This window comes from Alexandromys fortis, unplaced genomic scaffold, assembly GCF_014885135.2.
Source record: "Alexandromys fortis isolate MF-2015 unplaced genomic scaffold, M_Fortis_MF-2015_v1.1 scaffold_134, whole genome shotgun sequence".
NCBI lineage: Eukaryota > Metazoa > Chordata > Mammalia > Rodentia > Cricetidae > Alexandromys > Alexandromys fortis.
The window spans coordinates 161,057-187,687 of record NW_026068007.1 but is presented as its reverse complement, the minus strand read 5'-3'; the positions used below and the strand labels follow the sequence as shown (position 1 = coordinate 187,687).

The following is a 26,631-nucleotide window of genomic DNA, read 5'->3' as shown; positions in this document are numbered from 1 at the left end:
CAGCATAAATTAAGTAATATGGTTGTGTGAGACTGACTAATATACACAGTACATGGCTACTAAATAAAGTAATTGTTCTAAATGAGCATGATGGCACCTGTCTGCATTCTTACCACTCTGTGGATGAAGGATGAAGAAGAGGTAAAGGCCAGGGCCCAAGGAGAGAGTTCACAAGTTAGGAACATCAGCTACTCTTGCAGAGAACCTAGGTTGGTTCCCAGTATCTACATGGCAGTTCACAGTTGCCTGTAATTCTAGTTCTAGGGACCACAGTACTCTCTTCTGCCCCCAGGCTCTGCTACACACATGGTGCACATATACTTACAAAGGTTATCTACATGCACATAATAAAAATAAAGGTTTTTGGTTTGGGGTTTTTTTTTTTTTTTAGAAAGTTTTAAAAGCCAACCTTGGCTACAAAACAAACTCAAGATCAGCCTGGGCTATAGGACACCTTATCTTTAAAGAGTGTATGTGTTTAATTCCAGCACTTGAGAGGCAAGGGCAAGCAGATTTCTATGAGTTCAACACCAGTCTGATCTATTAAGTGAGTTCTAGGTCAGCCAGTGCTACATAGTGAAACCCTGTCTCAAATAGATAGATAAAGAGGTAGATGATAGGTAGGTATGTAGATTGGTAGACAGACAGACAGACAGACAGACAGATAAATATCAATGGTTCTAACAATCTTGATACAGTATTAAGTAACACTTGGCAATTAGCAGCTGTCAGTGACATCATCTTAACTGTTGTAAGATTTACAACATGAATATCTGTGAATAGCTTGGTACAAACAGCAGAGTGCAAGGAGTATAAATGAGGTAAAAACTTCTATTTACTTATGTATTCTTTTGCCGGTGTGAGGATTGAACCCAAGACCCTACCCAAGGCAGGTGCTTTACTGCTTAATACATCTCCAGTCCCAACGTACAAGGAAACGAACTTCGGATTTCAATCTTACACAAATTCTGATAGAGTTGCATTAGTGATAGGCTGTCCTTTTTCTTTCTGATACACACACAGACACACAGAGACATATAAACAAACACACACACATTTTGTTTTATTTTGACAGAGACACACAGAGACAAACACACACGACACACAGACACATATAAACAAACACACACACATTTTGTTTTATTTTGATATTGAGTATTCTGACCTGATGCTAGCAGATTTTGCTTTCAAATCATTCCATCTCTGGTTCATGTCGTCCAGTCGGTGCTGAAGCATTGTGGCCTCCTCAGAATTCCCCAGCGCTTTCACCATCTTCTGCCTGTTTCCATCGATGCTTTTAAATATGTCATTGTGGGCATCAATTTCGGCCTGGATGTCCTAAAGAGAAAAACAAAGAGACAATTCAAATGCCAAAGGTCACTGAGGCATGCCATGGGATTTCTGCAAAGTTACTTTTGTATTTGTAGAAGAGTTGTTTTCAATCGAAATACTTCATTTCACCATCTGTAATATATAACAAAACCAAGTGTTCCCACAGTTCCGTCACAGAAAATAACAGCCTTTAAGTCTTCAATACATTGATTCCCCACATCCTAAAAGTGGAATTTATAATCATCTACATTTCATGTATCGGCCTACTTGATGTCAGTATTTTAGGATGAGTGGGCAGTTTTTGAGGTTTTATAACTATTATTATAAATCACTTAATTTTGCTTAAAATTCATGTGATTATTTTTCTACACTTTACACATTGCCAAAGCAAAATACCATCTAATCTTGGATGTTTTACACATTTTCACAAAGTTGCTTTCCCTGGGTCTGCCCTTTCAATAAGATATAATTTTTTCTAAAACTTCTGAAAAAATATTAATGTGTATATTTATTGTCATTAAGAAATAATAAAGGGAAAAATCATTTTTTTCTATTAAATAGGAAGAAAGCTTACTTGATGGCAAAACAAATAAAGTGAAAATTAACAAAATTTCTTGTAGACAGAAGGACCATGGCAATTTACATCTAAAGCTGGAAACTATTATCAAAGTATCTATCTTAAGAATATTAATGCATAAACACATTAAAAATTGTTTGCTTTAAAATGAAAACTACAATACATTGGTGGTAACAAGCAATTGAGTTTGAAAACCAAGGTCCAAAGCTATATGCTATGTCTACTTAAATGTTAAAGATGATTTTCCAGTTATCGTATATACTCGCATATAAGAAAACACAAATACATTAAAAGACTGAAAAAAAATACTATAATCTTTACGTAAGGAAGTTGTAGAAAAATCTAGGTTTTCTTCTGTGTGTGTGTTTCTGAATCTGAACGGTTTCTACACATCCTAAACAACACTTTCAGTAAGAGACTAAGGATACAATGATAAGCAATAGTCACTGAGAATGAACACATGTTTATGAAATTACCAACGGAAAACAGACACCAGAAGGGGACCCGACAGGGGTGGTCCTCCTCTCCACAACTCATCGTGTAGGTTAAGCATAGTATGAGAGCAATAGGAACGAATCGCCACTGAGAAGAGACGCGTGCCACAGTTCCTGTTCTTCCCAGCTGGTCTTCCTTTAGGAACCTATTACAGTGCTCTGGGGTTTTCTGCCTCCCATCCACTATGAGAGATCGGAACTTTACTCCTAAACGTGACAGGGTGAGGAGATAAAGCCTTGGATAGATGGTCCGGTCACGAGGTAGCATTTTTTCTGACAGGATAAATGCCCTTATGAAATAGAGCCCCCTCCCCCCAGAAGGTTGCCTTGCCTTTCCTACTCTGAGAGGGCATATTGTGAAGGCGTCATCCCTGAGTCAGAAAGCGGGTTCTCACCAGACACAAAATCTGTAGTTGTCTGATCTGAACTTCCCTATCTTCAGAATAGGAGAAAGAAATAGGCTCTACTGTTCACGGTCGAACTGCTTCAGGGCACTTTGTTACAACAGCTCAAATTGAGAGGGCCTCCATTTTCCTGAGATTCTCCAATTCTCAATGAGCATGGGAAAAGGCAAATACATGTTCATAGAATATTCAGGATCAGTTATCTAGCAAATCTAAGACCAGTCGGAAGAACCTTCCTGAGACCCCATCTTTCTTCCCCCCCCCTTCTCACTAATTGAATCATAAAATCTGCGCTGAGCATCACCTACATATCATAGAGAGATCTGTATATAAAACTCAGAAGACTAGTTTTGCAATGCTGTAGACCTCTATCATCACCATATTTCTCAAGAGGCTCCCTGGCACCATCAGCAAAGCCTCTCTTTGCTTTCCATTGCCATGGGAATTTGGCCCCACATCCGCTGCACAGGTTCCTAAGCATCAGTGGACCACACCTAGACTCACAACACAGCCTCAAGCCACAACATCCTGACAAATACCTGGCTCCCAACTACTGCCTCCCTTCATATTCAAGAGATATAGAAAGACAAACAGACAACAGGATATAGGAACACTTGAGTATGGTTCACCAGGGCACTCCCTAACTTGAGAAGCTTGGGTACAGCAAGTGTGATGCAAATGGAGCACAATCGCAGCAGGTGACGGTTTCCGATTCAGCAAAGACGGTAAATGGGATAAAACAGCAAAGCAGCAGAGAATGGGTTCAACCAATAAAGACACATGGCCCTGAAATCTCTGAGGGAGAGCACTACACAATGTTCATACTGGAATAAAGCTCTCAGTGTGCAAAGAACCCTCCCATTCATGACCAACATCAACAGAAAGAAAAATCAACAACCAGAAAGTGAGCAAAACAAAAGAAATCAGCATCCATGATTTTGTTTTATTGACTATTTGATGGCATAGTCTGCCAAAATGCCCAGAATGCTTTTTTTTTTAAAAAAAAATAATATTATGTTTCTTCTGTATCTTTCACAGCCTGTTACACAGAGTAAGCCTAACATAAAACAAAATAGATGATATGAAGACCAATGTCATAAACAAACACTCATACATTTCTTCCATGCAAACCCATTTTGACAGACTGGCAAATTAGCCACAGTAATTCCAGAAGAAGGTAGGTAACAGACTGGATGTCAAATAAGTAAACAGTTAGTTCAATTTCCTCACTTAACAGTCTTGGGTATGAGAAACGTGAAATCGTTGAGAAGCCTGTGCAGTAGAGACCTGTCTAAGCTCTCGGTGGAAATTCAGAATTAAATGAGCTTAATGAATCATGCTCCTTGGTACATAGCTGTGCAGTGAGTGGTGTGACATGTCCAACATCAATATGCCAGCACGGACCACTGGGAGGGCACAACCCTCAGGCAGCATAAAAAGCTAAAATACATCAGAGTTCCATAAAGGAAGCTTTACACTGGTCACCCATCCGGGAAGATGGGCCCTACTAACGCTTACCTCTTTCACCCTGCAAGCGCTTCAGAAGGTTAAAGAGCACTAAATGGTTACTGATAATTAGCAAGGGACTGTAATCCATCTAGAAGCACAAAGCAATTCTCTTTCAGGCTCTTAGCATGAGTCAGTCATGTGCACACTGGGCCCAGAGCAATCGTCAAGTAGTTGAACTAATATCTCCAAGTGGGGCAGGGCAATGTCTTAAGGACTCATGTAAAGGGCTATGCATAATGTGGAGGGCTGGGAAGGAGGAAGAGCTTGGTAAGGAGGATGACTACTATTCGTCTGACTGAACCACCATCAATTGCTTAAGATGCAAACTCCATCACAGCTCTCCAGAACAAGGCTTCAAAGGCTAGGCAAGGTCTTCTGATTAGTGAGCAGTGCTTCTATGAAGAACACCCACTACCTAGGTCCAATAAACGGCATAAAGAAAAGTATATATTTCTTCTGTTTGGTACTTACTTTGATTTTGATATCTTAATAGCAGTTTTGCCCTTAACTGGACATTCCTTTAATAAAGATATAAACATAGATATTATGATGGATAGCGCGCGGGCGCACACAAACACACACACAGAGAAAGAGAGAGAGAGATTTGTGTTGTTGCTTCTGTTTTTGCTTTTGAGACAGGGTGTCACTATGTAGCCTGCATACACACACACATACACACATGCACAAAAAAATTTGTTTGTGCTGTTGTTTCTGTTTTTGCTTTTGAGGCAGGGTGTCACTATGTATCTTAGGCTGAGCCTCCCACCCAACCTTCCATACACTAAGTTTACAAACACAGGCCAGATACATTTTGTTTTCTATGTCTTATGAACAATAGCACCATGATGGTGGAGGTAAAAAATGTTCCTTTAAATTAGCCCAGCAGAAATGTGTAGATATTCTAACAGCACATGATACCACCAGCCAACCTCAGCAGCTAAACCACTGCTAGACTAGATGCATCCTCTTTGAGACCAGTTGATACAACTTTATTTTTGCATGGTTTATTTCTCTACCCCTACATGGCTGGCACAATGTTTCCTCGGGGAGAAGTGTGGATCCCTGTCCTGAAGGTGGAGAAGTGAGATTAGCAATTACTTCCCTAGCCTGCTTCCAAGGTTGGGCTAAATAAGTGAGCCTTTTAAAAAAAAATCCCTGGATCTGAGAGACAGTGAAGATGGAGTGAAAGAAATGCTAGAGGATTATCACCGGAGCCTCTGGTTTTAAAGACGAGATTCACAACTTGAAAAAAAAAATCCCGACATTTTTTTTTTCAAATAAAAATAAACAAATCAAGTCAGAAGTTTGTTTTCACAGGTCGCAAGTTGTAATAAATTATTCAATTACTTATTGGTTTCAATTACTCTATTAATTATGCTTCATACTACATTTTCTTCCAATGATTAGGTCTACAACTTTCAATCAAGCTATTGCATCATATTTTGGTCAACACTGGAATCTCATTTTGACAGTCAGGCTGACAGTACTAACAGTAACCTTTCCAAGTTAAGAAGTCCATGTCAATAATGTTCTTCTCCGATTGTTTGTGATGTAAATGCACGTAAGATAATGGGGTAGAAAAACCTTTGTTCTAGTTTGCCTTTGTACTAAGCTGTCAAGACACCCACTAAAACCAACTTGGGGAGGAAAGGATTTCTTTCAGTTGACAACTCCCAGGTCACAATCTGTCACTGAGAGAAGTCAGAGCCAGGTCCTGGAGGTGGGAACTGAAGCAGAAACTCCTGAGAAACACTGCTCACTGCGTTGTTCCTCCTGGCTTGCTTGTGAACCAAGCTTGGAAAATGCTCCCCCAATAGACTTATGTATTTCAAACCGACGGAAGCAGCTCTGAAATGCTGTGGAGACTTTCGGAGGTAGGGTCTATCTGGAGGATGCACGTTGCTAGGTGACAGGCTTGAGCACTGTAACTGACTCATCTGTGAGCAAACCATCCTAGCTGGCTCCCACGAGCAGAAACACTCTGACTGCCATGCCTTCTCCAACATGATAGACTGCCGCCTGTGAACTGAGGTTCTCTTACAGCTCTTAAAATATTAGCATCATGCTTAAGGAGGTAAAAAGGCATAAAGATGCATTACATGTTTGTGACTGTATCGTCACTATGAAGAGCACCTTCCTTTAAAATCTCACCAAAAGAAAGCTAGTATCCAGACACAAGGTAAGGGACCCTCGAAGGAAACTATAATCAAGCATATTGTATCCTATGCTTCAAAACTGTGATAAGAGATTTTCAATACCCAAACAGCGTCAAATGATAAATGTTTCAGATGATGGATGGCTTAAAGAGCCTAAGTTAATCATGACATAATATATAAATGTAACAACATGTCACGCGCTGCCCCATAAAGATGTATGATTATCATCCGTCAATTAAAAACAAAATCAAAATCCTTAGAATAACCATTATCATTAATCATCTAATTGCAGGGTTACAAAAATTAATAAAAGTGACAGCCGCTTAAAACATCACTGAGCTCCAACTGCCCGTTACTCAGTCCTCTGTGTGATGAAGGGACAGAAACAAAAACAGCACACAATGCAAGTGGCTCCAGCAGGACAGCATGTCACTAAAGCCATGATGCCCCCTTTATGAAGTATGTGCAAGGAAAACACTGATGCATGTCTATAACTTTGGCATTGCTGGGCAGTCACCCATGAGCACAGCTGCGTGTGGTTTAAGGATACAGGCAGACATGCTTGCTGGCAGATTCACCTTGTAAGGCCCTTCTCCCCTGGTAAGAGGCCCCTCCTCTTACCAGATTTTGCATATCCAGATAGTAAGGATAGTTTCCTGATCTTTGGTGAGCACCTCTATGTGTAACTTATACTTTCTGCCTCCTGGATCACCAGAGACTCATAACATTATGGTTCTAAGATACATGAGTCTCAAGTGTCATCTGCCCATGTGTTCCATGGTCTTGGAACACATCTTGGGAGCAGAAATTCCATCATTTACCTGATTCAATTATGGATGAAAACAACAAAACCACTGGACTTCTCTAGAAATAACGTGACTTTCTGTCCATCTCCACAGTCTGCTGCCTTAAAAGGCAAGTAGAAGGTTTGCTTTAATCTCATTCAGCAATCTTAATTATCTCACAAGTTTATCTCTCCTTTATTAGCCAGCATTGACCTCAGTTGCTGAACATATCAAGATCTGCGTCCACTATCCCAATATTGTTTCTTAGTTTCCTTAAAGTCAGAAATAGCTTCAAAACACAGAGCAAAATCGGCATTTGGTTGTGAGACCTACCATCTGATCGAACGGTCAGAAAGGGTGGCGTCACTAAGGCAAGTGTTCATCTAGAAACAGATTGCTAATACTGATGAAGAGAGAACCAAGGGGACTGAAAGTAAAGAGAGCCCCAATGCACACAGTAGGTGAGCTTCTGTATTCCACGGAATAAAGAGTCCATCATTACACACAGTAGGTTAGCTTCTGTATTCCACGGAATAAAGAGAGTCCCCAATGCACACAGTAGGTGAGCTTCTGTATTCTGTGGAATAAAGAGAATCCACCAATGCAACACATAGGATAAAGGGAGTTGAGTCCCCCACTGCACATGACCGCATTAGCACCAGGGCCTTTCCGATTGCAATAGTTCAGACTTTTCCATACAAATGCAGTGCTGCTTTCTGAGGTGGAGAGAGGGAGGAAGCTGAATCTGAGAGGTGTGAAGTGGTGAAACCTTTCCAGAATTCAGTTTTCCTGGCAATGACTTAATGGAACATAAGCTCAATATATGAAACAGCTTTGTGAAAACACACAAAGGATTGTTTAAAAAGGCGCGAGCTGGAAAAATGCACATTCGTGGATGATGACTTCCTACTGGTGAAATACACAAAGGTGTTACTTTCACTGGGTCTTTTACTTTGGTCCATCACAAAAGCAAGCAGATACAAATGTCATACTTGACGGAAGCAGGACTGTTTCTTTGAAAACTCTCTCTCTCGAGAAAAACTTCAAATCAAGCCTTTAACAGGCACACGCCTCCTTTTACTGTCGGGCCAACTACTAAAGTTAGAATAGGATTAAGATACATTCAGATACTAAAGTTTTGGGGTTGAGAGAGAACGGCTACCAACACCAGAATGTCTCACTCTACCCATTAAGTGGCCCAGGGGCTTAAGAAAGTAGGTTGCTCACCTCAGCTATCTGATCTAAGCTTAAAGACTAACAGCAGCAATTACAACTCAAAAGTTCAGCTACTACGGCATAATTACTGCAGGGGTGGTGGCAAGCATGGATTATTCATGTCACATATGCCCTACACCTTTTTAGGATGAAAGAGACAAATCCACAGAAAACGAGCTAACAGACCTCTTTATGGTCATAAAACTTGTCACCTGCTGTTTCCAGCTGCCATAAGGATGAGATTCTTTCCTTTCCAGGCCCCTTGGAAATGGTGAGCAAGCCCACTGCGAACCAGCCCTTGCTCTCCAGAGTTCAGATGTTTAACAACTATGAAAACAGTAGGTCAAAGTTGGCCTCATGTTACAATGGAAAGACCCACTACTAGAGCTGGGGTGCAAGGAGAGTCAGGGAGCACCCTCCAAGAAGGGCTAACTTCTTTTCTCTGTCCATCCTTCTGATGTTTCTCCCCCCATTACTGGGAGGGCAGGGTGGCTGTAATTGTCCAGGAAAAGATCCAGCACCAACTTAAGTGGTATTGCTTTTGTATCTTTCTTTTCTGGCTGTTGTAATTGCTAAGACAAAGCTTACTAATGCTTTGAATGATTCAATATAGTCTTGTTTATATCTGTACTATCAGTGAACGGGGGAAACCCAGAGCACATATTTAACAGCTGACAAACAGTTCATCTGTGCGGGTAGAGATAAACTGCTCGGCCTTTTCCTTCCCTTTCTCTCCCCACTTCTTTAAGGAGCAGAGACTGGAGCAAGCCTGGCACTCAGGAAGCCGCTAACTGGCATGGGAAGATTTCTACATTGTTGAATTCTAAAAGTGAGGAGGTAGCTTTTTTGCAGGGTAAGCTCCACCCTGGGGTGTGCCAAAAAGCCTGGGGGGCGGGGGAGAAAGGATGCCAAATGAAAAACTTCTGACCCAAGCCTTAAAGCCTATCCACTTTAAAAACGGACAGTCTGAGAGAAACGCCTGACAGCAGATTTGCCAGCATTATCACAGGCCGGATTCTGGGGCTCAGAACTGGTCCTCAGACAGGACTGCAAGGGCAGGCTCAGCAGCAGCAGCCTAAGAGATAAACAGACCCCAGGGGCATGGAAAACAGGACACAGGCCTGATGAAGTCAGGCTTTGGCACCCAAACCCAGTGTTTGTTGCTGGCTTTGCCGATTGTTTTGTTTTCTCCCCCAAACAAATTGCAATTAAGTTATCAGCTGACTTGACTATAAGCCATCCCTTCTGATGTGGAATGTTAAGGCTGACAAGCCTCAGAATTCACTCTTGCCAAGGGAAAGAACTGTGTGCCTAAAAACCTAATCTCACAGAAGCTATTAAATTAAAAAAAAAATTCTTTAGAAGTTAACACTAAACAATCAATCCGGGAGGAGGAGAAGGAGGAGGGGGGAGGAGGAGAAGAAGAAAAGGAGAAGAAGGAGAAGAAAAGGAGGAAGAAGAAAGAGGAGAGCAGAAACAGGGAAGGAAAAAGTGCAGCGGTGAAGTTTGCTTTCTGCATACCTTTTCAAATTTTGTCAACAATTCCCGTAAGCCGAAGTTCAGACCAATCATCGTCCGGGAGCCCTTGAAGCCTACATCCTCCTGGCAAACTTCCTTCAGACAACAGCGTCCAACTTCTAAAACCCGTGTCTTTTCTAGCTATACTTTCAAATCCTTTGTAAAATCCTTTACAATCCTTGCCCTTGAGCGGTGGCCCATGAGCATCAGCTGCTTGCGCTGGGACATTTTAGCCACCCCACCTTGGGTCCGCTTTTTTTCACGGACTTCGGAGCTCGGAAGGTAGAGACCTGCTTCTGTGTTTTCTTGTAGCTGTGTTCCAGGAGGCTGGCATGGTCTCCTCTCTGCCCTGAGACACCCAGGGTCTCTTTCTCCTCACCTCACTAATGACCTGCAGGCCACCACTGTTCCCTCCTGAGCCCAGACTTAGAGTTTGGTCTCAATTACACACAGCAGAAAGGAAGGAGGGAAAAAAGCTACAGCCTGGAAACTTGCAAGAGAGAAGGGAGGGAAGAAAAGCCAAGCATTACCAACTTCCTCCATTCAGACTGGTTTCAAAAAAAAAGAAAAAAAATCTGGGTAAAGAGCCAGCTTCAAACAGCACGACTTATGTAGAGTTCCAGTAAGCAGGAGTGTGCTCTTTAGCTGAAGAAACCCCGAAGAACCTGAGACAGGAGACCACTGGTTCCCACTCTCCCAGAGAGCAGCCGCCGGCGGAGTTGCTATGGTGACCACCAAGCTAATTTCTCTCCACTTCCCCACTTCAGCTCAGCCTAAGGGATGTGCTGTCAGTGCCGCGGAGCTAAAGTTTTAAAAGTTGCTTTGCTTGGGTCCGGAGGAAAGGTCTTGAGACAAATCCCATGATGCCCTCCGCAGGGCAGGGTGTGCAGCTGCCGAGAGGAGCCTGGAGCAGCTCCAGGGACTCCCAGACCCGCTCTGCCAGAGCTGTGGCAATCACTCTCTCTTCAGCCCTTGTTTATTATTTTAATCGGCATCCTCCCTTTCCACCACCCCCCTCACCCAGCTCCACTGAAGCTTACTCCCACTTCCGGGAGGCCTCCCTGCCCCAAACTTGAGTACAGTATCCTTTACATTGTCCTAGTTCTGAACAGACCCCAGGATCCATATTCCCCTTGGGAGCCCACCCATGAAAAGAAAAGGGAGTGGGTGTGCCACACAATACAAGCCACAAAAGAAAACAGGCTCGATTAATTCCATTATTTGTGCAAAGAAAATAAAAGGGGCTGTAAAGGCAAAATGACGAGGAAAAGACTTTTAAAAGTTCTTTGATCTTATTAAGAAGTCACTCAGACGGTCTTCACGGGGAGAATTTGATACTGACACAGAACGGGAGAAAATATTCTGGTTTTAACAACCAATGGCACTGAACTTCCTTCCCACCTTGGTGGTACTCAGAGAAGCATGACTCTTCAGGTGTGGTGATTTCAGAGGGAAACCTCCGGATCAAAGCACCCCTTCTTTGCACTGGTCACAGTCACCCTACAGTTTTGCTGTTCTGGCTGCATATACCTATTTAGCATTGCAATAAAAGCTAAGGACGGCAGGAATGAGCATAGGAAACATCTTTCTCTAGCTGTGTAGAGGATTTTTATCATAAAACCTGTATTTTAGTGGTGACACATCACAAACAGAATGAACTTAAGATAACTAAGTTTACTTTTGACACCAAGTCACCAGCAAAGGTGAGTTGATCAGCTAAAATCAGAGTTTCCTTTCCCCAAATGACTGCTTCACTTTCCTGAGAGATCAGAGTGGTTAGCACCCACACCCATTTAAACTCGTGGGAAAAGAGGTTCCCTTCAAATTAGCGAGGAGCAGGGATCCCTCACTGTAATAGGTTTCTGATTTACAAGCCGTCTTGCTTTCCACCTTATTTTCACACCGGTATTTCAATAGCATGTGTTTTACATATGCTCATTTATATAAAACATAACAAGCTTTTAAAATATTTTCATTATTTATTCATAAAAATCTACTCGTCCCCTGTGGCAAAATGGTCTTATGTGCTTTCCAATGCTCTGGATTCTGATGGACAGATACTTCTGATGTCAGAAACTCTCGACTTACTTTCCTCGTGATTCAGAAAATCTCAAGTAAAAACCATTCTGTGATGTGGCTCAAAACAGAAGGGACAAAAGGGAGGCCCCAGCATTCAGAAGCCTAGGAGACTCCTTCTCTCAGGAAAGGGTTGAGCCATGGAACCTGGTCTGCCTGGGCTCAGGCCACATGCTGAGACCTTTGAACAGCAGCAAATAAACTTTTTACATAAATTCAAGACAAAAGAAACCACCAACATTGTCATTGCCCCACAGAAAAATAAATAAATAAAGGAGCTGGAGGAAAAGAGCAATCTCTCCCCAGCTGGGCAAACGTCCAGCTACCACCCAGAGTGCTGCAGGGCTGGGAGCTACAAGTGCAAACACGCCGCTCCCCGTGCGCATATCAGAAAAGGCAACCGCAGAGACTCTATGGAGCGACAGACCATCGGACAGCAGAAGCACACCAAATAGCGCAATGCTATAAGAAGTGGTCCAGATAGCTTGTATTCCTCTGCAAGAATAAACGTCATGATATATTAGCAGCATCCTTTTACGGAAGATCTCCCCCAAAGAAGAAACTTCAATGAGTACGATAAGTGCATGCGTTCTGCACAGGCTGAGGATAAAGAGGGCCGTCTCGCCAGGGCTCTGGTAGAACATCCCAAAGCGGCTGCTTCTGGACAATGCCCATTCTCAGAGATGCCATCCTCTGCCAGTAAAGAAGAGAGGGTATGAGAAAGAAATCTGTTCACTGTAGTCAAAAACTACCAAAGATGTAGGGAAACCTAGTTGTGATGGCAAAGTGAACGAAGGTGGTGATCGCTTTGTTCAACATAGAGCACTCTAACGAAGGGGGATCACTTACACGGATGGCATCTTCAAATTCCTGTTTTGATTAGCTTTATTTTATTTTTAATTATATATATATATATGTGTGTGTGTGTGTGTGTTTGTGTTTATCTGTGAGTATGTGCATGAGAATGAGAGTGCGGGTACCCACAAAGGTTAGAAGAAAACCTTGGGGCTTCTAGGGCAAGAATTACAAAAGGTTGTGAACCACCTGGCCTGGATGCTAAGAACCGAACTCCAGTCCCCTGGAAGGGCAGAAAGAACTCTTGATGGCCAGGCAATCGGCCTAGTCCCAATCTCTGAATTATTTCTTTTAATTACACAATCAATCACACTAAACCTAAAGTGTTATGTTTATTTGTTTATTTATTTTGGAACTAGACAACCAAATCTAGGCTCATCCTTATGTGAGGTAAGTGCTCGACCTCTCCAGCCTATAATTTCACAGTTTGATAATCAAACATTAAAAGTAAGATTTGTAAAATCCTACATATTGGTAATGATATTTTCTCAGGTTAAATTCAGTTCATGAAATGCCATCTTGGTGATATATACCCCTTTTTTATACCAAGCTTTTCTTTGACACATTATCGCCTGTAAATCTTATAAATCTTATAGACGCCTCCAGTGAAATTAAAAAGTCACCAGAGAGACAACAAATTGGAGGGTGGCATTTGAAGCAGTTGACATTTTCTCAGTTTAAACTAGTGTGCAAATAAGCTGCTCACAAATCCTCAAGAGTGGGAATACACTCAACACTCCCGGTCCCTGTCACAGACCAACTTCAAGAACCCAGGGGTCTTTCTTTGCTAAATGAGTCATGCTTCAAATGTAAGCACACAGTTGCATGAGAAAGTAAAGAAAGGCTTCAGAGCCATGAAGAAACACAGGAAAATCCAACCAATAAAATCCAAATCCAAATTACTTAATTAAAACCACATTCCAGTGTCAAGATGAAGAAATCTGCATGGCTTTGGCATGGACTTCCTTCCAAAGGCTAGGCTAACTAAGAAACAGTCCACATTTTAAAACTGTGTTACATAGAATTTGCTAAAAGATAACTTATTTGTAATTTTATGAAAGCAGCAAGAGATTATCTAGTGTTAACCTTAAAGAGAGGCTTTTCCAGGAACAAAAAATGGCTCTTCAAGCATTCATGTGCTCTAAAGACCAAGTTGGCATTTGTAAAACTGTAACGATAAAGTGTATTTTCTGCATAAAACCTAACAGATTTCTCATGAAAGTGGCCAACACAAAGAACACAAAGAAAAGAAAGACATTTTAGGAGCCTGTAAAGCGAAGCATATGGAGGTCAATAGGTGACCATAGATAAATTGGTACATGGTGGCTGTTTCGCTTGTTACCAAAATGAACAGCTTCAGGCATGGGCCAGCAGACTTTGCCAGCTGTAAGCCCATTTGGACTCAAGGAAAGACTACTTCTTTCTTAGGAAGCAAATAACCTCATTTCTCCTCTTCATAACTTTGCTGAGTTGGAGGTAGGAACTCTAAAATAAAATAACATAGCTCCAAGCCCCTCATTGTGACGGGAGTTTTCTACTCATTGTCTCTCACCACTGTGGCTCCATGAGGAGAGGCTACCCCATCCATTACGGTGTTTCAGTTCGCATGGGCCAGCAGTGCAGCCTGTCAGCTGCAAGCTATTTAAGGTAATATACAGCTCCAAAGGGCAGAAAGTTCAACCAAGAGATGGAGGCCTGAGCCCCCTCTTGAAAGGGGTGAAGTCTCCTTTCATCCCAGGAAGCCTGGGCAATATGACTGTATACAAGGCCCGAATTTATAATGTCCATCTTTAATAAGGACCGTATCTATATTGATAATGATATGGGTGGTTGTTGGGAAATAAAAAAATAACATTCATAACAGAAATAAATTCAATCCTCTCTAGATTTCCATGGTACACAGCCAGAAGAATTTAACAGGGATGCTAAAAGGCACAAAGAGGCTTTATCTTCCTCGAGGGAGTGGGTGGGTGCGGAAGGGGCTCAGGGGGAAGCTCACCAGACGATCCATTTCTGGATTAGCCTGCCAGGTGCAGGGGTCAGTTTTCCACAACCCTCCAAACGTTTAAGGATTCAGAGAGCACTTTATTAGGTGACTCAAAATAATGCCAAGATAAGTTAATGTCCCCAGACTACATCCTCCTGAAAACGAGGCAGCATCAGGCAAGAGTGAAGGATCTCAGGTGGTCGAGTGTCAGCATCCCAGATGTCTACTGACATTGCAGGAAGAGATGCAGCCATGCCCCAGGGAGCTTCAGGCAGAAGATACTAGAAGGCTTTCTATATGGTTTAATAAACCTTTGCCAACGTGGCAGGACGGTTCGGGTTTAGGAAATAAAAGTCAAATTTAAAAGTAAAAACTCAACTAGTAGTGAGGAAAATGTCAGAATTACATGGAGAATTTTCTCTCACAGACAAAAACCAGGGGCTTGCTGCAGAAGGACATCGCCCCTGCACTGTGGATGAGAACTTAGGGAATGGAAGATGCTGTGGACGCACGCAAAGGTCAAACAAACCCCCAGGACATGTGCTCAACTTCTGCTTCTAATAAGAAGCTGAGGCATCTTCAGGACTCTTCTGGCTCACGGAATCATGGCTGAGCTCCCGCTTCAACTGTCAGCCATGTTCCTGCCAGCTTCCTGCTTAATAACTTAATCAGAACTCGGAAAAGTAGCGCCCAAATCGATTAGAACTTCCTAACCATGATTACTCCTTACCCATATCCGGTCCACAGATTTTCCCATACGAATCATAAATGTGACTCCCCAAAAGACAGAGACCATCATTTTTGTTTTTAGTTTCTCTCTCCGTTCCCTACCCACCCTCTGACTGACATGATGCTATGTCCTTACCACACTTCCTTCAGTCGGTGCTCTGGGCATTGAGCATATTGGGTCTTTGTTTCTTCCCCGTATGTTCACTGAACAGAGGTAGTGAACCTAGACCTGAGTGAGGCAGCGTCAAAGAAAATCATGGTCTGATTAGAGAATGAAGAATTTCTACTCCTCATAGAACTAGGCTAAACCTTTCCTTTTCCTGACGATTACTAGAATCTGCCCAGTCTGGGGACAGAGGATAATTTAAATATTTACAACCTTTGACACAGAACTTCTATCCACAGGAGTTCAAAAGCATGTGCTTGAGAATGCTTAATCAGGCCTATTTGACACCCCAAAAAAACTAAAAACAACCTAAACATGAAATCATGTTTAATCTAAACAAGAAATCGTGGCAGATTCACATAGTAAGATGCGGAGTAGCTACAGAAATGTAGATGGTGCTAGCAAATAAATAAATACATATATGTAATACATATATAGAAATAGGCCATATAAATATCCCCAAAGGCAGGAAGAATGGTGAAGTTTTGTACAGAAATAATCTATGCCAATTCTGGAAACGTCTATAAGACAACAACAATGGATACCACTCAGACAGACGTAGAGGCGAATATTGATAGATGAGATCTATTTAACTCTTTTCTACTTAAATTGATTTTTTCCATAGCATTTTTTACTCTTTTTACACAAAATGAAGTCCACTAGAAAATTCCTAAGTAAAGTGTGTTCATCTTTTCAGGTAGACACCTACCCCACAAATGGTGGCATCATTATATCTGAGAGCTAATGACACTGCACACAATCATTTTTTTTTTTTTGTCCCTGAAAATCTCAGAAGTTTTGAAGTGCCAGATGGCCTACCATTGTAACAAATAAGCCCTCAATAAATACGGGCCCCAGCAGAACAGGGTTTGCAAATGGCAAACTTTTCTAAAGGACAGGAGGACAAAGCCCTTTTGTTCCGAAAAGTTATTCTGTAACTAGCAACTCCTGCTTATTTAAATAATAACTGTGTCTAAATAGGCACTATATCATTCTAGCCGCTCTCTTTTCAAACGCGGCAATACCCTTACTGTCATCTAATATGTGATACTGTATGCTACACGCTCTGTGTGTGTATGCGGGGGAGGAGGTTATGCCTCACTGAGGCATCCCTTCATCTCTGCAGCAGGGCTCACAGGTCCCACCTAGAATGCAAGAGCCAAGGTCTGCCAGCCCCACCAAAGATGGGTTACCTGAAAACAACAGTGTTATTTATGATCAAAGTCATTTTAGTTAAAAAAAAAGAATATCATCACCCTCGCTCGTCATGTCAGGACCTTTGATGTGCTATGAAGATTACAGTTGAAAAAACAAAACAGAAGTACTGAGAGAAATGTGCCATGACATGGTGAGCAGCCGTCTGGTGTTGTATGGGGGTGGGGTATAGCTAGGGAGTATCATTTCTGCCTCTGCATGAGAAGAAGTGGCGAGAGTGGAGAGCTGACAGTATAATTTACGTCAAGAATCTAATTGGGATGATGTTTTAACTTTTTCATTAGAATATGGAATGGTTATAAAGTAAAAACCCTTTAAAAGCAGCACAATGAAGCTAGCATTTTATCTACTTTCAATTAAAAATCATAATTATGGAAGGTCGTGTGATACTGCCGCAGGGCAAACCCTTTTTAGATTAGCACTTCCTGGTGATACCTTTATAAGTAAAAGAAGATTCACATAATGAAATTGTTACGTCGTTGTCTAATTTATACTGCAACTTTTACCAAAGTTAGCGCACCCATATTGATCACTAGAGTTATCTGAATGACCTCTCAAGATACAAAAACCATTCACTGATACAGTCTATCAGTCACTAGATTCAATATACATTATTAAGGGTGCTACAAAAACTACATAATACTGCAAAGCATGAAACAAATTTAGAAAATTTAAATGCAACTGAAATAATGTGAGAAATATTAATTTATTTGACAATAGTTATATTATCCTCTCCTAGCTTATGCTCACCCCAGAACCACCGGCTCTTCTTCTCTGTGGTGTCTACAATCTTGATGGCCTTACAGTGAACAAGGCATACTCTTTAGCCAGTTTAGGATGGTGAGAACATCAGTGCTTAGGACAGTGGTTCTCAACCTTTCTTTTTAAATTAACTATTTATTTAATTCAGATCTTCATGTTGTGGTGACCCCCATGCATAAAATTATCTTTGTTGCTACTTCATAACTGTAATTTTGCTAGGTATGAATCATAATGTAAATATCTGTGTTTATTTTATGATCTTAGGCAACTCATTTGACCCTCGCCCCCCCCCCCCCCCGCAAACAGGTCGCAACCCACAGGTTGAGAAAAACTAGCTTAGAGGATAACTTTTTATTACAAATCACGGGTCACTTCCTTCTATTAGGTCTGTAGGAAAAGTGATCAGAAAACTCACTAATCATGAGACTCTAAAACTGAAGTTATATCTGAACGAGATTATTCATTTGTATTATTTCATCCCTAAGATGCTGTATCTCTCATGAGATCAGTAAGAAAGTACAATATCCAGTCATTTCATATCAGACACTAATCAGGTTGTATAAGCCTTTGTCTAAGTCTCGATTTTTCCGTGTAGAATGTCCCTGTGACACTTGAATAAACATTTTTATCAATAAAGCCCTTCACTGGGACTATATAACTTCTCATTAGTGGCAACAGAAATTCATTAAAAGTTGAATAGATTTAGTTACAGGATAACCAAGATGTTCCTGTAATGCTAGGCAACACCAGAAGTAGCTACACTGAACATTCAAAGGAGAAGGATTCTCTTATATTTTCATTATTTTTGAGATATTAATAGAAACTCTTATTTTAAGAAGCCAAGTATGTGATACTTTTAATAGCTTTACATTTTTAACCACAGTGTTTACAAGTTGGTAGGACTATTATTAGCAACACAATTTTAAAAATAAACACAGATTGCGTAAAAGTTTATTGCTGATCACAAATTATTAAAAAGCAATATTACGTAATAAAATATTTATCACAGCAGTGAAGCCACCCCTAAAATAGCAACACACTTCACTGATGTGTCCCCTAGAGATACTAATAGTCTCTCACATATAGCGGACAAGCAAGAAACTAATTGAATTACCAAATCAATGTCATGCACGCTATCTCTATATTATCTAAAAATAAACCCTAAATCATCAAGACAACTTGAAAAGATCAAACAGCACACCTACATTCAAACAAGTGCCAAGAAAACTTCAAATTTTAAAGATTTGATTACATAATCTCTGTATGGCTTTGTGTGCATGACGCAAGTGCCCTGAAGGTCCGGAGTACAGAGTCCCCAGGGAGCCAGAGTTATAGGGAGTTTTGAGGCACCTGCCATGGGTGCTGGGAACTGAACGTGGGCCCTCTGTACACAACAGTACATCTGCTCTGAGTCATCTCTGTATATCTCAGTCCGTTAACCTGAGTCATCTCTTCAGGCCCCTGATGTTTGCTTCCATTCTCTCTCATCTCCTGACAGGAGCCCATCATAGCATCCTTCCTGTCCCAGTCTCTGGGCTCAAATCATTTTCTGAAGCTGACCAGCATGACAAACTAAACTGAAAAAGCTACTTCACAAAAGAAAAAAAAAAGGTACTTTTTCCCATCATTCTCTAGTTCCTTGGCTACTAAGTAGTATATGAGTGGTGATGTATAAACAAAATGGTGATGTATAATAAAGGGACAAGGTAAAAAAAATAAAGGAGGAGGTGGACAAGAAAGAGAGGAAGGAGAGAGTGGTTGCTTTTTGCTTACAACATTGAAATTAAGCCGCAGTTTACATTATTATACTAGATACCCTGCCTCCCAATTCTCCGAGGCCAACCTAAAACTATTGAAACTGGACACTGTGTTGTCCAACAGGACTTGCTGTGCTACGGAACATTCTATGCTACTGACATTCTGACAGCAGGTACTAGAGCCACTAAGCCCTTGAAAGATGGCCACTTTGAGTGAGGAACTAAGCGTCTGCCTAATTTAAATCTAAATGTTAGATAGATACATGTGGCTAGTTAATTCTGAAGTTAGAAAACTGTAGCTTGGGCTGAGGACATAGTTTAATAAAAGAGCCCTTCTCTAGCATGTACAAGGAATTCCTAGCACTGTGAAAAGAAAGAACAAAGGAAGAATTAGCAGCTGGGGTTTGGGACTCCAGACAGCCAGATAATGTTTTCTCACACCACTTTCAATAATACAGTCTTCATAACTTTCCCTAATATATACTTTTTCTCCACAGGTGGAATTCTCACCTCTTAAATTGCAAATTCCCAATGTTCTCCATCTACTCAAAGTTTATATAACCTGAGAGGTCCAAGGCAATTCCCACCCTCTGCACACAGCTTTGCCCCCTAACCTTCCCTCTGCAGTTGCTCACTGAGTCCATCCTCTCCACTGTGCTCTTGTCCCTTATTGCATTGCATGGAGCCGGGTTCGCTTGCCAGGTTGTTTTATCTGATTGCTCTAACCTCCTCTCTAACCCCAAGTTAAAGCAAGTTCCTTGAGAAAAGAAAGTTATATCAATCTGTCCCTTAAGGAAATTGTAGAATCAAAACAGACAACCAAGTAACACCTTTTTTTTTCCCAAGAGAAAAGCAATATTAAATTTTAATTAGAATATTAAAATTGTATACCCGAGTGATTCTATAATTGAAGAGAAAGTCGTGGTTTTGGTTGACTCAAACATTTGTGAGATTACAAAACTGATCAACTAATTCAGCTTTCAAATAAAAAATTCTTGGGGTTGACTTGGCATTTAAGAGGGATCTCAAGTTATTCTGAGGTTTTTACTAATCTTGTTCACAAATGTCACCCAGGAAAAAAAAAAGAGATTCCCATCCTGTTATGAACCATTCAAGCTTGACTTTATGTCAGAGAAACCTAATTGGACTATAGTTTTTTTTTTTAAGTCATACTTTAAATTTTAAAAGAAATGTTGCCCCTCATGAATCTAGGCAGAAGATTTGTCACTTGACTGACAGTTGAGTAAATACTGCAAAGTTAAATTTTAATATAAAGGGACAAAGAGCTTATCTCAAAATATTATGTGTTTTCCTTGGGGTCTCTCCATCCTGTTCCTGGTCAATTTCTTAATCAAATGAGAACTGATTCTAATTGAAAATTAATGAGTGAGTTGGTATGTTTTTACTATGACAGGTTGATGTGTTTTCACTATGACGGGGTTCATGTGTTTTCACTATGACGGGGTTGATGTGTTTTCACTATGACGGGTTGATGTGTTTTCACTATGACGGGGTTGATGTGTTTTCACTATGACGGGGTTGATGTGTTTTCACTATGACGGGGTTGATGTGTTTTCACTATGACAAGAACGGAAGGTTCAGGTGTAGGGTTGGAGTGGAGGACATATACTAAAGTGGACAAGGGCAACAAAGATGGCCAACATAGCAGAACTCAAGCAACACCCAGAATATGAACTTGGAGAGGATAAAATCTGTCTCTGTTCTAATATTTATATGCAAAGGGAATACTCAATAATAACATGCCAAGCTGTGTAGAGCTGTGTTGAGATATAGAAAAATCAGCAGATCAAAGTGTGTTCTCACTGTCACAAACAATAGAGTCTGTGGAAATTAAAATGTTGTAATATATGCCATCTCTTTAGGCAACTACTATATAGCACAGGTATGGCTTAGTAGGAGCTTACATTATGAGCTACAAAAGTAAATGAAAAACTATTTATTCTATGATTTCATACAGAACAAAGAGATTCACAAGTCATGATAATGACCATCATAAGCTCCAACAGCTTTAAGAATTCAGTTAAATATTTCGATGGCCATAAAACCTACTTAAGGTGGGCATGGTGGTCCAGACACTGCGGTGGACCTAAGCCATGTAAGAAAGGAAGCTGAGAAAGCCAGAGGAAGCAAGCCACCAAGCAGTCTTCTTCCCTTAGTCCCTGCTTCAGTTCCTATTCCTGCTTTGAAGTCCCTTCCCACCTCTCAACTTTCCTAGATGATGACCTGTGTCATGGAAGCGGAAACTGCAATGGCCCATTCCCATCCCGCCTCACCGCCTTAAGTGTCTTTTGGAAAGTGTTTTCTCACAACAGAGAGGACAAACTAGATGAGACACTGTGCTCATTTCTCTAATACTGGCACAAAAGAGCAATTCCCAAACCTGTATCATTTACCCATCACTGGGACACACTTGTAAATGTTCACCATTTACATATAAATATTAGGAACAGGTGTGGGTTTGTTTTTAAAAGTCTTTAGCTTGTTAACATTTTTTTTTAATGGTGACTCTCTGCACACTGAGGGAATTGTCTGTCTATTTAAAAGCAATCTTCAGGGGAATGCTTTGTCATGCAGACGATCTTCTATCAAATTAAAAGTCACCCTCTGGTATATTTGTTTTCCCAGTTTGAATCTGTATGCGTAAGAGGTCTTCTTTATTTAGGAAAATACAGTGCTTCTGGGTTCTTATTATGACAGAAGATAAAGGAGTATTGTGATGGTTAAGGGGAATGGAGCCTCAAAGGAAGCTTGTATTGGTTAGTATTTGTAGGAATAGGAGCAGATTCCTACAAATAAGCGGGAGGTGGGGAGTGGGGTGGGGGGGTGGGGGGTGTCTTTTTAAAAACTACAAAAATGTGAAAATAGCAATGATTCTAAGTTGCTTCTCGGTTCAAATAGCTGATAGCCACAGAGGCACGCAGTAACATCTCTGTGAACTGAGACATGTAAAGAAAGGAAATTAACCTATCAGCTATTTGAAATGATTTAAACCAAGCTTTCCTGGACCTATGCACAAGAAACGCAGGTCCATCACACTCTAAAGGAACATATCATGTATATCACATGATCCATGAAGGCTGAAAAGGTGGGGAGAATAGAGGCTCCATCACTGCTCAAGGGGAATGAAGTCCTCCAGCATTATCATTAATTTCTTTCATTGTATAAAGGAGATGTATGCCTGAAAAAGTTAGGTCTAACGTGAACTAGAATAGTAGACTTAAGGTATTGTTACCATGTATTGATGAAGCCATGTAGCCCCACCAGAGACAGACACCGATGTGAATCTTGCCAGTAAGCCAAGATTCACATGGGTTTATAGATTAATAGAGATGGCTTAAATTAATATGTAAGAGCTAGCCAATAAACGCTAGAGCTAATAGGCCATGCAATGATTTAATTAAGACAGTTTCTGTGTGATTATTTTTGGGAGACTGAGCTGCTGGGAACCAACCAGCGACCTCCTTTCAACAGATTGGTGCCAATATGGCTGAATAAATTGCACTTAAAACCTGAGAGATTTTGGTAAGAAATTCTAGGCACTAAAAAGTTGAGCCATATATTTTTTTTTTCTGATTGACTTTGCTTGCAGCTCCTTTAAGAGAGGTTTTCCTGATTCAGCAGTAACAGAAAAAAAGCCGCACCATTTTTGAAATGCCAGCTTTCTGGGTCATGCTGCCAGAGCAATCTCTGGCTCTTTCAGGAGGCCGAGCATTTAAATGGGATTTGTGAACAGAGTGTTACAACTTGCTTAATGGCAACATAGACTGGTTGTGTACCTAAAAATGGGGCAGTGAACATGGCTCTCAGAGACAGCAAACAGGTCTACCATGCTGGACTGGGCAGGGCAAGCAGGTAGTGCTATATTTCCCCTAGCAATGGGCACCACTTAAGTTCATAAGAAGCACTTAGTATTTTAAGAAGTGCTTCTGGTCAGAAAATAATTACAGATATGCAATAAAGACAAATCCAGATTTTTTTTTTAAAAAAAAAAACTCTAAATGGGTCAAAGTGTTGACTAAATGTGCATAGGCTTGGGAGAGAGATGAAAAAGAATATAGAGACAGAGAAAAAGAAATAAATTCTTTTTTTGATAAAAAAGCTAAAGTCTTTAAGGAGACAGAGTATAGACAGATTAAAAGAAGTAAAAAATATTAAGCATGTAAAGACGGAATACAAAAAGAGAGTTTGATTAGGTATATTATTGTGTTTTCTTTGAATTTTTAACTGCAGAGTGTCATTTGATTCTGGGGATTACTAAACTAAATAACCAACATATATACTTTAAAGGTATTTTGTCTTCAAAATTTGAGTCTAAGGATCTGTCGCTTTGGTAAGGAGGTTCTTTTGATTCCAGAGAGGATGAGAACCTGTGGAGTGCTTCCAGACTAATGTGGTTTGATGGACTAAGACCTCCTGAAAGGTTGCCTTAAAAACCACTCAAAAAATTACTTCACCAATAAACAGCAGAAAACAGTTTGGAGAAGAACTATGCCAAATTGTTTATAAATGTTTGTTTAGATTTAAAGGGGGACATGCTAAAGATTTACATTGGTATGGATCTTGGTCTATTGATACAAATTTAAGTTCAATCTTGTTATATGTGTATTTCTGATCTTGATTAAGGTATTGTGATTGTGTAGCTCATTTAAAAATGTAATGTATAATTAAGAAATATAGGTTAATAGATATTCATCTATTAACATGATGTTAATCATGTTATTAGATTTTCTAGATATACAGAGATGTATTTCAGATGGATAGGCATTTTTCAAATCTTTCAAAGACTACAGAATATGACATTTATAATGTTTTAAAAACTTAGGACAATGACACACAGCTGCTCCTGGCAGCACCAATCTACTTCAAGAGGAAGATGGGCATCGAAGAGGATACTTATGGAACTTGTTAGCCATTTGGGCAAAAAACTGTTCTTGCCTGGACTGCCTGATGAACTGGACATGTATGACCCACAGAGAAATGACTGCTGAAATTGCCTAAAGGTGAGACCGTCCTTCAGGGTTCCTGCTTCATGAATGAATCTAAAGGGCATTCTGCAGGACACAGAGGAAAATAACTGACAAAATGCCAACATAGGTGGAACTGTCTTTGAAATTTCCTGCTTCAGGGAAAAGTCTGCTGGATACTATGGGCCTGTGGGCTGAAGATTGGATGTCCCAATGGTACAGAACTTTGGGTGACTGTCCAGGCAGCGACATGTCTCTGTCAATTCTAGAGATTTGGAAGTTGCTGACAATGAATTTCCTGTTACTTAGGGAATATTATATCTTTCTGGAGTCTTTGATAGAGTTGAAGAATATGTAGTTATAATTATAGTTTTCCTTAGTTATGATAAAGGATAAAGTATATATAAGTATTGTAACTAATTCTTGCTCAATACCTGTTTTGTTATATGTAATTTTACTACATTAAAGTTAAAACCTTCCTTTTCACTTAAACAGAAAAGGGGAGGTGATGTGGGATTCCCCTCTATATGCTGTGAATACCACTGGCTAATAAAAAAACGGCCTTGGCCTGTTGATAGGGCAAAATAGGGCGTGTTAGATTGGCAGAGGAAACCAAACTGAATGCTGAGAGAAAGAAGGTGGAGCCAAAGAGAAGCTATGTAGCCCCCGCCAGAGACATAAGCCAGTCATACTCTTTCTGGTAAGCCACTGCCACATGGTGATACACAGATTAAGATGCTAGAGCTAATAGGCCAAGCAGTGATTTAATTAATTCAGTTTCTGTGTGGTTATTTTGGGGGACTAAGCAGCTGGGAACCAACAAGTGGCTTGCTTACAATATATCTAATAAGGAAAAACAAAACCAGTCTAGTGACCTATATTAGAGATAAATAAGGTATTTGCACATTTAAAAAATGAGAAAAATGTGTCCCAGGAGTGTGTGCTCACTAACATTCTCGATGCAGATGTGTTGATTCAATGTGATGGGTCACTGAATGCATTTTGACACAAATTTCTTTAAAGAGCTCTTTGTTGTCTCTCTACTCTCATTCCTAACGCCAACTCTACCCTACGTTCCCATTGTCTGCCACAGCCAGGAGCAAGCCTAATTCCCATGGCCAAGAGCCAACTCTAGGTTCCCACTGTCTGCCATGGCCAACATCACTTTTTTCTCCTTTGCTTATTTCTTTTAAGAGGGTGTTGCGGGATTGGAGCCCATCATCTCTTTAATAGCTAAATTACCAACCCTTGTAAACACCATTTGACTCTGTGGATCACATTCCCATTATTAATCTAAATGTTTATATTTTCTCTATTCTTTTGGAAGGAAGCCCAAGAAAAATAAAGAATTGGGGGCCTGGGAGAAGGTTCAGTGGGCAACAGTACGTCACACATCTGACTTCAATCTCTGGAACACATGTATGGGTAGAAAGAAAGATTCTACTTGACAATCTGTCCTCTGACCTTTACATGCATACTGGGGTACACAATATTCACCCTCCCGTGCCCACAAAACAATGATGATGATAATGACAATGAGTAATAGCAACAATAAATAATAATTTTAAAAGCAAATAAAGAAGTGGACTTTGAAGCACATATAAAGACATGATCAAAACGAAGTAATTTATAGCTAAATAATAGGCAAAGACTCACTATAGTTTTTAAATATATGATGATATTTTGATCAATATAAAAAAATATGAATTGCAGTTAGGACCGAACAAAATAATTTTACAACAGTTTCAAACACTAAAACGTCTTGGAAACAGAAATCTAGTTTAATCACTAGTATGGACATATTCCCAGAGTTTCAGCAAATTCAGTGTCAACTGCCTTTAAATTAATTATTGCTATTTAATGAGGCAGAGATAACGTCAATTTCTCTGGTGAGCTAAGAATTATGAAATTATACAACTATTTAGAAGAAATAAAAACTATGATTACACACTGCTAGGGTAATGATATGAATTGGGCCTCTAAGAATAAATAAGCAAAAATAAAAATAAATTATATCTCATATTTGTCAATGATCTCAGTTTCTTTGGATTATAATTAGATGACTGGCAGTTTATAAAACTAAATAATGTCACATTTGCTTCTTAAGTC

At 40.4% G+C, this 26,631-nt stretch overlaps 1 protein-coding gene across 5 annotated transcripts in view; it reads right to left on the bottom strand.

Annotated features, from left to right (window-relative positions):
- LOC126513311 (utrophin) overlaps positions 1-26,631 on the bottom strand; it is a 346,673-nt gene that overhangs the window by 163,375 nt on the left and 156,667 nt on the right. For 3 of the 5 annotated variants that reach the window (XM_050161608.1, XM_050161610.1, XM_050161611.1), the window contains one exon: positions 1,166-1,338. In XM_050161608.1, the coding sequence (XP_050017565.1) occupies positions 1,166-1,338 (173 nt within the window). Of the gene's footprint in view, positions 1-1,165; positions 1,339-9,993; positions 10,793-26,631 lie in introns of those variants that run through there. The other 2 variants (XM_050161613.1, XM_050161612.1) reach the window with 2 other exon arrangements.